Source organism: Plasmodium berghei (genome assembly GCF_900002375.2).
Source record: "Plasmodium berghei ANKA genome assembly, chromosome: 14".
In the NCBI taxonomy this organism is placed as follows: domain Eukaryota; phylum Apicomplexa; class Aconoidasida; order Haemosporida; family Plasmodiidae; genus Plasmodium; species Plasmodium berghei.
Genome location: NC_036172.2, coordinates 2311340 through 2323803, shown reverse-complemented (window position 1 = coordinate 2323803; position 12464 = coordinate 2311340). Strand labels below are relative to the sequence as shown.

Sequence of the window (12464 nt, the reverse complement as noted above, 5' to 3'; positions counted from 1 at the left end):
TCAAAACCTTTATATCCGTTTAAAGAGGTTTAAAAAAAAAAGTGATTTTATAATTTCATTCCCTATTTCTTTATACCTATAATATTTCCTTTTACTTTTCATAGAATATGTAAATAAATTAAAGTTAACATTGTATAATGGATACATATTTATACTAGTAGAAAATTATCATATATGAAATTGATTGCAATGAATAATTAAAACAATATTTTGGCGATATTATTGACTTTTCAAAGGTGGGTGATCATAATTTTTATTAATTCTATTATTTTTATAGTTATAAAGCATACATAATTTCATATATGTTTGCTTATAGTATTATATAGGCATACACATATTGTATTTTTAATCGAATATAGACATTATATAAACTTTATTTTTTTATATCCTTTTTGTTCATATTCCTTCCATTATAGTTTCACATTCTCTCATTTTATTTAAAAATTACATAATTGCATTTTAATATACATGTATATACAAAATTTCGGTGTGTTTTTTGAAAGTTTATAAAATATCGCTCTCGTAAAATAAATTTAATTTAAAAAAATAATGTTTTACTTTAAAAGGTTAATAAAATTAATTCATTTTTTACTATATTATTTTTAATGGTTATTTTGATGGCTTCCCTCTTAAAATTAAATCGACATATAACTTTCATAAATGCATATAATGTGCAAATGCGTATGCACATAAATGTGGTATCTATGAAACTAGCTATTAAAAATTGGAAAACACAAATTTTCAATTTTTACTTGTAAATTTACCAAATTTATCATTATATATAAACACGTATATACATTTACGCAATTCGTTAACTTACATTTATTTGTATGAACAATAATTATGTATGTAGTATTTATTCATTTTTATATAATGCCATACTTTCTTATACGAATTATATAATAAATTAAATAATTATAAATCGAATGGAAAGTAAAAATCAGCAAAACATAATAAATCAATATAAAAATCGTCATTTATTACTAAAAAAATAAGTCAAAAATTCGACTTTATTTTTTCATAAGAGAAATATATTTGTATATACATTAATAAGCATATGGTGCAAAAATAAATAAACAATATATATAAATTAATTATATATATATATATATATATATATAAACAAAATAAAATATATTACAATTCCCTATAAAGAATTTTTAATGCTATATAAAGTATGAATTTCCTTTTTCTTTTTTTTTTCTTTGCTATTTTCGTTTTCCATATTTTTTTTTTTAATTTTTAATATATTAATTATTACATTAATTCTACAAATATACTTATATTAATTATTATTCTATTTAATAGCAAAATATATATTTTATTGCGTTATTTTATTTTATTTTTATTATTATTTTTTTTTTTTATTTTACTTTTTTATGAACATTCATAATTTTTTCATAAAAAAACTATAAAAAATATATAATATAAATTTTTGGCAATCCTCAAAAAAAATATAATCTGTAAAATTAACAAAACACACCAACAATATCAGACCAAACTATTATTTACATAGGTACGTTACATAAGCAAAATTTATATACATACTAAAGAGAGAGCATATATAACTATTTTTTTTAACGCGTTATAATTAAATTGTTTGTAAAAAATTATTCATTCAAATTATAAAACTGTGGGCATATATAAAAGCAACAAGCGTGTGCATTCTAGCATTATGCGTATATATATATATATATATATATATATATATTGCTTTAAGAGCAAATCACAAGCATTTAAGTTAAAAAACATCATAACTCATTGTATTTTTTTAATTTATTTTGTAGGAATAAAACGCTATTTTTAATTGTACAGTTTGGGAGCATATATATATATACATGCATACACGAGTAATATAATATTCTGAACAACATTCATCGCAAATAGTAAAAAATGTATAATTCAAACGGAAATAACAATACTGGCAATGTTGCGGGCACAACTTATGGAGCTGTATATAATCAAGGGTCCTATGATTATAACAGTGAGAAAGAACAAGGAAATAAAAACTATTATAATTCTAAAACTCAAGCTACACCACCTAATGGCGGATTATATGATGAACATTCTCTTAACGAATATACATCAACAAAAATAAGACATGGATTTATTAAAAAAGTTTATTCAATATTATCATTGCAGCTTCTTATAACTTTTGGATTTTCAACATTAGCTGTTTTATATAAGCCATTCAATTCCTTTTTAATAGACAATTATGTATTATTTCTCGTATTAGGAATAGCATTCAGTGTACCTATAATGTTTTCGTTAATTTGTTTCCCCAATGTAGCACGAAAATATCCACAAAACTATTTTTTATTATTAGCAATAACGATAGGAATAACAATGCTTGTTGTATTGACTAGTGCTGTCATAAATTCAGAAGTATTTTTTTACTCGTTGGGAACGACGTCAGTTGTAGTTATAGGGCTTACTATATTTGCATTTCAAACAAAATGGGATTTTACAGGATGGTATGTATATGTTTTTATATCATTCTTAATACTATTATTTTTGGGAATTATTGGTATTTTTATTAGAAACAGAATATTCAATTTAGTCTTTGCTGGTATTAATGCATTTATATTATCCGTATCGATTATTGTCGACACACAACTTATTATTGGAGGAAAACATAAAAAATTCGAATTTACAGTTGATGATTATATTTTTGCTACCTTATCTTTATATATGGACATTGTTGATTTATTTCTTTCTATAGCATCAATTTTTTCAAACGCAAAATAATGTAGTAATAAAATAGATATATAGAGGGATCACCAAAAAAAGAAACCCAGCCAATCGATTTGACGAACACTGGAAATTATATGTATGTAGATATGTTTCCTTTATTATATTAATTTTCAAAGCATATTTTTCCCTTTAATTTGTAATCACGTTTATATATAATGTTATATCTAATATTTTTCATTTCCTATTATTTTTTGTAAATTTTAAATAAAATTAAAATTTTTATTTTTAATATATTAAAATAAAATCATTTCATATTAAAAGCTATATTAATACAATGCAAAAATATTGAATTCTTATTTTGATAAGTATGATGCATTATCCCAAACAAAAATGTATATATATGACGACCCCCAAAAAAAATGTAATTTTTTTATATGATTTTTATTAATTCATAGCCTTTTTTTATTTATTGCATATATATTATAAACGCAAATCAAATAATACAATTGTGTTGTGATCCCATAAATATCACATATATCCATTTTCCTTTTTATGTATTATATATATTATTATGAATAAACCTTTCTCAAAATTATTTTTTTTTAAATATTCTTTAATTAATTATGATCAAACTCTCATACAATATATATAAAACTCTCCTATGAACAATTGGAGATATATTTTTATGTGCTAAGAGTAGAATAAACAAAATCAGTACTACTATTTTTAAGTATATACATAGACAGTTGAACATATTATTATACATTCTCTTCATATTTTGTGTCAAATATGAAGTATCTCATATTTATGAAAACAAGAACGTTTATTCTAAAATCAAATTAACAAAATTCATTTTAATACAACATTGCTAGAATCCACGTTTGTGCATATGATCGTGGTAAACATGTGGTATTAAATAAACTGTTAGCATTTTTGAGACTGAATTTTTACAAACGTTAAATATTTAATTTGAAAACAAAATTATGATAAAATAAATGGAAAAAAAACAAAAACAAGGAAAATATTGTAACGAAATAAAAGTTAAACCAAACAAATGTGCCATCCAAAAAATTGAAACGGATTACACGGATTCAGGGGAAAATTCCCTATATGTAATAACAATAAAATGGACGAATTGCACAAAGAAAAAAGAAAATAAAAAATAAATTTCTACAAATTCTATTCCACAACATAATATTTTTTGAATTTTTTCGATGGATCTATGAAATGTATCCACTTATTTTTTCCCAAGTATTTTTAATATTAAATTTTGGGGGATTTGCAATGTTAGCTAATTTTGTTGTGCCCTCATTTGAAGTACTTTTTTTGATATTCATTTGTTCTGTTTCATTTATGTTACTAAAATGATGTTCATTTACATCGTTTATTAAATCGGATGTTTTATTCATATTATGTTTTTCATCTTTTGTATTTGAATTATTAAATATCATCCCACTGCTTCTCATTTGCACAATATTACAATCACTACTCATAGATGTACTTCTCTTAACTAATTCAGATTGACTTCTTTCTGAAATATAGTGCACATTTTCTTTCCTTTTTTTCCCTTTTTGGGGATACTTATTTGATACAACATCAAAATTTGTTTGTTTTTTTGTGTTAAAATTGACATTTTCATAACTTGTAAATTCTCTAGAAATTTTCTTCTTAATTATGTGGGCATCATTGCTTTCTTTATTTTTTTCATTTTTGTCTATTTCATCTTCTTTTTCATCTCCCTCATTTTCCCATCTTTTATTCAAATCGTTTAAATTTAACAATTTGTAAAAATAATTTTTTAATGCATAGTATAATTTCTTATACCATGGACAATGCGCATGTTCCGTATTGTCAAATTTGAAATAAGTGCACGAACTTATATCATTAAATTTAATTTTCCAAGAATTTTTTTTATTGGTTAAATATTCCCCTGTTTTGGTTTTTATGTTTTCATATTCCCAATATAATTTATCTTTCCAACTTAGTTTAGCTTTTGGAGGGTTAATTTCTTCTTTTTTTTTAATATTAAAAATGGATGTAGACATTTCCTTAGAGTATGTATAAAACGCGGATAATTTTTGCATTTTTCAAAAAAGAGTGTATATGTGTGTGTGTTTATAAAAATGATAAAATATTCTCAATTTTTAACAATTTGAAAATTTAAAAAAAACGTCATTGAATTGCCAATTTCTAGGGCCATTTGGTGAAATCAACAAAATAAGGAAATTAAAAAGGAGCAAATAAATTGAATAAATCAAAACAAGTCAAACAAATAAGATAAGATACAATAAAATAAGATAAAACAATATAAAACAACATCAAAATAATATATTTTATAGATGATGATATAGATATATTTTCCTGAGTTTTCCCCCCAAAAAAACTTTTAATATTAGTTAACTTTAAAAATACGCAAATATTTTATTTTATATAAAAAAAAATAATACACACAAAAAAATATCCATAAATATATTAGTGGAAGCTAGTAATATTACAATTATATATGGCCACACACAAGCTTGTACCAAATAAAAAGTATATTTTTTTACATGACCATTTTTTTTTTTAAGAAAATGTTAATAAAAAACTCTAAAAATTGTTTTTTATATTGCAATGTCATATAAAATCGGTATTTTAATTAGCTATTTACTAAATCGTAAAAAAAAAATAATATGATGCAATATGCTCACAAAACAAGCTTTATCAAAAATTTAAATAAATTCCTGTATTTTTAAATATATTTATCAAAATATTCCATAAACCTTTTAAACTTATTTGTATCTCATATTTTACTATTATGTACACTCGCATATTCTACACATACAGATTATGAAAAACTACTTAAAAATAAATAAATATTAAAAAAATAGTATTTATATTGGTATTTGCATTTGTATTCTCCCTCCTATTTAATTCCACACGACACTCATTATTACTACGTTTTAAAATTATAATTATTAAAATATTTATAAAGAATAAAAAAATGCTCCAATATATTTCATCGCAATAATAAAAATATATATATAAGACAAACCAATATGCCAACATTTAATTGGGTATATATAATAATGGATTTAAAAATACATATGAAAAAAAAGTGAAAATTTTCGACTATGAAGAGGTTAAATTGTTCTATATAGGAAAACATTATTATTTATATGTATGTAACCGCAACCGTTCATCAAATTATATAATTTAAAAACGCATTATGTTCTTAGCATAATGTATTGCAATTAAAAAATGAATATTAAATTAAAAAAAAAAAAAAAAATCAAATACAAATTAAAAACAAAATATAATAAAATAAATGAGAATAATAATAATACACAAGTATCTATAGTATGTATATCGCAAAATATGCCAAGATAAAAAATAATTTTTTTTGTGCGATATATAGAGAATTTTTTATTTGGGTCATTGCATAGAAATAAAAAATACACAATTGGTATAGAAGAATATAATAAATATAAGAGTATTTTATTTATTGGATAAAAAGCAAAAAAATTAATAATTTTTAAATATTGTATTTAAAAAATTGGAAAAAAAGAGAAAAGAGAAAAGAGAATGTAGTCTTTACAATTTATACATTACCTTTCAAATTATATTTTCTATATATAAGCATTCCAATAAATTATTTCCTTCAGGGCATTTTTTCTCTGATATATTTTAATATATTAGTGAACAAAATGAGCCTTGTTAAGTTAATCTACTTAATCGTAACGCCACTAGGAATTACTCTTCTTATATCATGTTTACTTAAAATAAAATTTTTAGTAAATTTCAGCTTTGCATTTTGCAGAAAACAGATTGGAGACACACCAATAAGAATAGTATCTTTAATATTAATTATAAATCTTATGTTATTTATTACTGAATCGTATAAACTAAAATATGGAGTAAAATATGTATATAATCATAATGATGTAATATCAGGAATATCCCCAGATTATTTAAAAATATACAAATGGAGACATGAAAGAAATTGGTGGATTGGATTGTCAAATTTTTGTATATGGCTAATCTTATGGAGGTTTACTGGTATTATAAATCAGTATGTTATCTATTTGGATCAGTTGAAAAAGAAGCGTTCACAAATGTAGACTATTTAAGGGATATAAAATAGAAGGATATAGCACTGTATTATTTTTTTCCAATTTTTTACATTTTTTTCGTTTTTATTGTTTTAATTTTTTTTTATTATTCCCCGATTTTCTGTTCATTCGTTTTCTGAATTTTGGGAATTAGCAAAATCATGTGTATAATTATTTTTGTAGCTTTAGCTTTTTTAGAAAAGGCCACAACCCCACAAAAAAAATCCTCAAATGAATTATATCCTTTATTATTATGTTTTTAATGACCAATTAACGTTTTAACTTCGTTTTTTTTCTGCTATACCAACATAATATTTTTAAAATCACGAAAAAACATAAAGTATTTATAGGTAACTAAAAAAATAACATATAACCATTTTTTTTAAATCATCTTTGAAATATTCTATATCAAATTTAATTATTATCAACTAGATTAACCATTATATTACAATTTATTTAAAGTCGAAAAAAAAAACATATTAATGGGTACTCTATTGTAAATTTTTTAAAAAATACAAGGCGAGAAAACCGCCAAATTGTGCAAATAGTATTATGGACCCATACCCTATAAATATTCACATTTTAACTAATTTCAATAAACCGACCATGAAAGAGCTCGGAGTTGTTTAAAAAATTTCCAGTAAGAAATTTTTTGAAGAAACAAATTGTGTTATTTTAACAAAAAAAAAAAGGAAAAATATTATATAAAAATTTTTAAATGGAAAAAGCACATGTTTCAAACAAGTAGAAAACATTATTTTCGGATTTACTTTCTTTGCTCTGCCTCAGAAGGAAGCATAGAGGCATATGGAATTGCATTTGGAGGCATTGAATTCAAATTATAATTATTATAAGGAAAATATATAGGGGGCATCATATTATTCATTGTGTTCCCTTGAGAATGTGAGGGAGGAGGATTATGAAACCTAAAATTATTATTATTTTTTGTAAATTTGTTATTATTATTGTTATTAAACTGGGAAAGGTATGTATTATATTTCCCAAAGGCTGGAGATGGCCAAACATTATTATTAGGATTGTCTTGTATCGTTACTGTTAAATTAGATCCATTTAATTCGAGGCCATCTTTATATTTTTCAGCTGCATTTTTTGCAGCTGTTAAAGTAGCATATGAAATAAAAATTTTTGAATCTTTTGGTATCATTTTAAATGATTTTATTTCCCCAAATTTTTTAAAACATTCTTTAATATTTTCAACCCGTGTTGAATTACTAATACCTTGTATACATATTTTATTAGCCATATTTTTTTCATCAATATTATCATTTTTATATCTGTTTAATATAGTTTCTGCTAATACATCATTTTCACCTGTATACCTACTTTTTATATTTTGGCTAGCTAGCGATTTATTCAAATGAATTTCCTTATGTAAATATGGGCATTCGTCTCCTCGATTACATGCATTTTTTCTCCAAAAACTGCATACTCTTGCCATATTTCTTTTAAAATATGGATCCCTTCTTTTTAATTTTGATAAATCCATATTTCCATGATTAATTTTATCGTACGTACCTGTAGATATATTGTTTTCTAGCTGTTCTAAAAAAAAATTCCGATTTGTTTCATTTTCTGGCAAGGTAATACTTGTTTCAAGGAATTTATCCCTGACTTGTACAGGTAAATTATATTCTAAATCAAATAAACAGGTTTGACATACATTTTTTACTTTTGCACACTTATTACATATTATTGTTTGTTTATATCTTGCATTATGACCTGGTTTCCATCGAAATAAAGTAAATGCATTTTTACAAATTTTACATTCTTTTCCATTTTCTTCCCTTATTATTCTAACATATGGATTTTCTCCTAAACAAGTTTCACACAATATTGGTAAATCAGAATTTTCATAACCTTGTTTTTTTACATCCCCTCTTATATTGTGTCCATATCTATCCATCGTTTCGTTCGAAAATTATATGATAAGGCATGCTATTTGAAAATAGATACATTCATATATGTATACTTATAATGAATATTTAAAATTATAAAAAAAAATTTAAATAATGAAATGTTTCGTTTAAATCATATATTATAATTTCAAAGTAAAATATTTTTATATTCTCTCGACATTATATTCATATATATCTATATATACATAATTATAAATATGAGGAATAGTTAAGCCATAAAATAAAAAATATTTATATATATATATATATATATCAAATAAATTATAATGCATTCATTTGAATTTTCCTTTTTTTTTTTTCATTTCATCCCCTTAAAGCTGGAGAAATATTTGAATGAGTAAAAATGGGATGAACAAAAATATATTAACTTTTCCAATTTATTCGAAAATATGTACTTTTATTTTTTTTATTTTTTTCACTTTCTTTATTCCTTTTACATAAATAAAATTGTATTACTTTTAATTTAATCTTTAATTTTATTTGTATAAAAAAAAAAAAAAAACAAACAAAAAAGCAAAACTCCGTATATCAAAGTCAAATACATATATAATATATATATATCATACAAAATTGAAAAATGATGAATAAAACAAAATACCATTTTAATTAATTCAAATTAAGGCAAAGGAAAATATAAATTAAAAAATTAAATAAATATAAAAATATTAAACCATTTCAAAAATGTTTTTTTTTATTATAATTATATTAAATATTTTTTATTCATATTTGATCTATAGCTAAATATTAATAAACAAAAATTTTACTCTTTATTTTTTACAACATACAAAAATAATCTAAAATATTATCCTGTATTACTATACTTATACTAATAATTATATTTATATATATGGACTCTTTAATTCAAACATGTAACTATGATATATACATGTCTTAACATTTATAATAGTCATTATGAATGTATTATTTATGTTTACTCGATATTCTGGTAATTTTAAAGTTATATAAAACATAATTTATATTCAATTATATATAACATAGGCTGTGTATTTGTATGCAAATTTAATTTTATGATAAATAAATGGTATACAAAATATAAGAGAAAAAAACTCTTTTTGTTTCTCTTTAATTATTTTTTTCTAAAAATTGATTGCACCCATATTCTTTTCATTTCTAAATTTCTTTTTCGATTTTTAACAATTCTAGTAATATATTTATTTTGAATTTCTTCAAACATATCATTTTGACAAAACAAGTTACGAAGTTCTTCTGTTGTGAAAAAATAAACAAATGTTTTATCCCCGCGAACATAAAAATTATCAGAAATTTTTTTTTCTTTCTTATTAGCAAATCGGACTTGTGTTAAATCATACAATCCATAATCCCTTAATAAAACATAACCACCACTTTTTAAATATTTATATGAATTTAAAATTACATTTATCATTTTTTCTGGTGAAACAGATGATAAAACATATATAAGTAAAACAACATCAACAAACCCCAATTCATTTAAATCAGTCGATACTTCGCTATCTGATGTTATATCCACTACTAATGTTTTTATTAAGTTCCCTAATTTTTTATACTCTTTTAAATCGTAGATACATGAATAATTTTCCCCTTCTCCTTGATCTTCATATTCCATAATGTAACCATTTTCAGTAGAAATATTATTCCTAACAGCATCATTAATATTTTCGATTTTATGGTTTTCGGTATTTGAAATGTCGCTAAGAGATAATAAGTCATTTAAATTCTGTTCATTCATTTTTTCCTTAGATAAACAATCACTACTTATCACTGCATCTTTATGGCTATTCATTTGGTCATTTTTTAACGTCTCATTTATATGAACAATTTTTTTCCATTTTTCATTCAATAAATTTATCGCATTTTTAGAAAAGTCTATTCCAATAAAATCACAATTACAATACTCTAGTAAAAGTGGAATTAATGTATTTCCTACACCACATCCCATTTCTAAAATTATTTTCCTTTTTTCTTTTTGCTCCTTTTCATAATTCTTAGAGTCATTTAATAAATCTCCATCTTTAAAAATATGATCAAACTCAACTTTAATCCATTTTCTATCTTTAAAAAAATTTGTTTTATAATGATTATAAAATTTATCCCAATTTTTTTTTCCTTCTTGTAATAATTTTTCTTTCTGAAATTCGTGTATAGCTCTTTTATTATTTTCTATAATTTTTTTTTCTCTTTGTATTACTTCTTCAGATAGAGTAAAGTTTACGACAATATCAGAATCGAAGAAAGGCCTCATATTACATAAGACGAGAAAGTGATGAAATAAAAAAAATAAATATATATATATGACAAATTCATGTGAAAATTTATATAATATTCTGCATTGTTCAGGTATTTCTACAAAAACTTGGCTATATATAGCTATTATATCTTTTTATTCATATAATTTTTTCTCTCATAATATTAGCGCTAACCATTTTAAAAAATAAAATATTTTATTAAATTTATTACTGGCAATAATATTTTCGACGCAACTGTCACTTCAAATATAACCATAAAATATGTTTAAATAAATAATAAAAAAATATAGTTCGTAATAAACAAATTATGCTCCTAAGGGACCGTATTATAAATAAAAACAACAATAATAAGAAGAAAATAATAATAGAAATAATAATAAATAAAACGAATAAAAACATAAGACGGATACCAACAATAAATAATTTAAATTTTTTCTTTCATTTCACTACAAAAATAAATCAATATAACATATAATATTGTATATGCAAAAAATTCATATGCTTATTTGATAGTTTATTTATATGAATAAAGTTTTACATAAACAATATTGTTATGAAGGTTAAAACTATCAGTCTTTCTTTCCAAAATTAGGATAACGTTTTTTTTTATACTATGTGAAATTCTTAATATTTTAATCAAATCCCTTAAAATATCATTTTCTTTTATGAAATAAACAATGTACATTGAATGTGTATATTTTTTATCTGTTAAATATAATAAATATTCACCTCCATATAAATCCCCATTCTTAACTATATACCCATTTTCCTCAAAATACTGTTTACATTTTAAAAGAAATTCTTTATAGTTATTTTTATCGGAAAGTTTGTTTGCAATGCTACCATTTATTTCGCTTTCCTTTTCTGCATCATTTTCCTCTTTATTTTTATTTTTTTTTTTTTTTTTTGTATTCAAAAGATTATATTGTTGGAAATTCAACAAATCTACGTTTATTTCTTTGCTAAACTCCAGCTCGTAATGCTTACATTTATTACAGTTTTGATCAATCATCTCAATAATATTTTTGTCAATATTTTGTTCGCTAAAAAATAATTCATAATTTTCATTTTTAAATTCGTATATAACCTTCATTATTATTATACAAATAAAAAAATACCTTAAATATATGACTATGCAATATAAACATGGTTTTATGCATATTTACAGTTTATCAAATAATTTTATTTTCATCACTTTTGTGATGTATTATAAATGTGTTTGTCATTTGAGGCTTCTGTTTCTTTTTTAAAAAATTTGTGTAATAGGAAAATAAGAAAGAAAAGTAAAACAAAACAAAGCAAAGTGGCGAACTAGCCAAATAACATAAATAGTGATTTCATAAAAATGCTAATTCAAAAAAAATTGTCACAAAAAAAGATAAAAGTAAAAATAGAAAAGTGCATTCTTTTCCATTTCTTAAACTAAAAGTCATGTGAATAAAAATAAGCACATTATAAAAATAAACAAATTATAAAAATAAATACAATTATAAAAA

General features: G+C 22.2%; 6 protein-coding genes across 6 annotated transcripts; 2 read left to right on the top strand and 4 right to left on the bottom strand.

Moving 5' to 3' along the window:
- Positions 1-1893: 1893 nt before the first annotated feature.
- On the top strand, positions 1894-2748 carry PBANKA_1461400 (bax inhibitor 1, putative; the record flags this gene model as incomplete). Its single annotated transcript, XM_034568000.1, has 1 exon — positions 1894-2748. One exon carries the CDS (start codon positions 1894-1896, stop codon positions 2746-2748), a length of 855 nt encoding a protein of 284 aa, XP_034424441.1.
- A 1166-nt stretch (positions 2749-3914) lies between these two features.
- PBANKA_1461300 (conserved Plasmodium protein, unknown function) lies at positions 3915-4778 on the bottom strand (the record flags this gene model as incomplete). The annotated part of the gene is made up of 1 exon (XM_034567999.1): positions 3915-4778. The coding sequence occupies one exon, from the start codon at positions 4776-4778 to the stop codon at positions 3915-3917; it is 864 nt and encodes a 287-aa protein (XP_034424440.1).
- Positions 4779-6380: 1602 nt separating this feature from the next.
- PBANKA_1461200 (conserved protein, unknown function) lies at positions 6381-6794 on the top strand (the record flags this gene model as incomplete). Its single annotated transcript, XM_034567998.1, has 1 exon — positions 6381-6794. The coding sequence occupies one exon, from the start codon at positions 6381-6383 to the stop codon at positions 6792-6794; it is 414 nt and encodes a 137-aa protein (XP_034424439.1).
- A 757-nt stretch (positions 6795-7551) lies between these two features.
- PBANKA_1461100 (pre-mRNA-splicing factor RBM22, putative) lies at positions 7552-8709 on the bottom strand (the record flags this gene model as incomplete). Its single annotated transcript, XM_034567997.1, has 1 exon — positions 7552-8709. The coding sequence occupies one exon, from the start codon at positions 8707-8709 to the stop codon at positions 7552-7554; it is 1158 nt and encodes a 385-aa protein (XP_034424438.1).
- A 1100-nt stretch (positions 8710-9809) lies between these two features.
- Positions 9810-10964, bottom strand: PBANKA_1461000 (methyltransferase, putative; the record flags this gene model as incomplete). The annotated part of the gene is made up of 1 exon (XM_034567995.1): positions 9810-10964. The coding sequence occupies one exon, from the start codon at positions 10962-10964 to the stop codon at positions 9810-9812; it is 1155 nt and encodes a 384-aa protein (XP_034424437.1).
- A 518-nt stretch (positions 10965-11482) lies between these two features.
- On the bottom strand, positions 11483-12061 carry PBANKA_1460900 (tRNA-splicing endonuclease, putative; the record flags this gene model as incomplete). The annotated part of the gene is made up of 1 exon (XM_034567994.1): positions 11483-12061. One exon carries the CDS (start codon positions 12059-12061, stop codon positions 11483-11485), a length of 579 nt encoding a protein of 192 aa, XP_034424436.1.
- Positions 12062-12464: the final 403 nt, after the last annotated feature.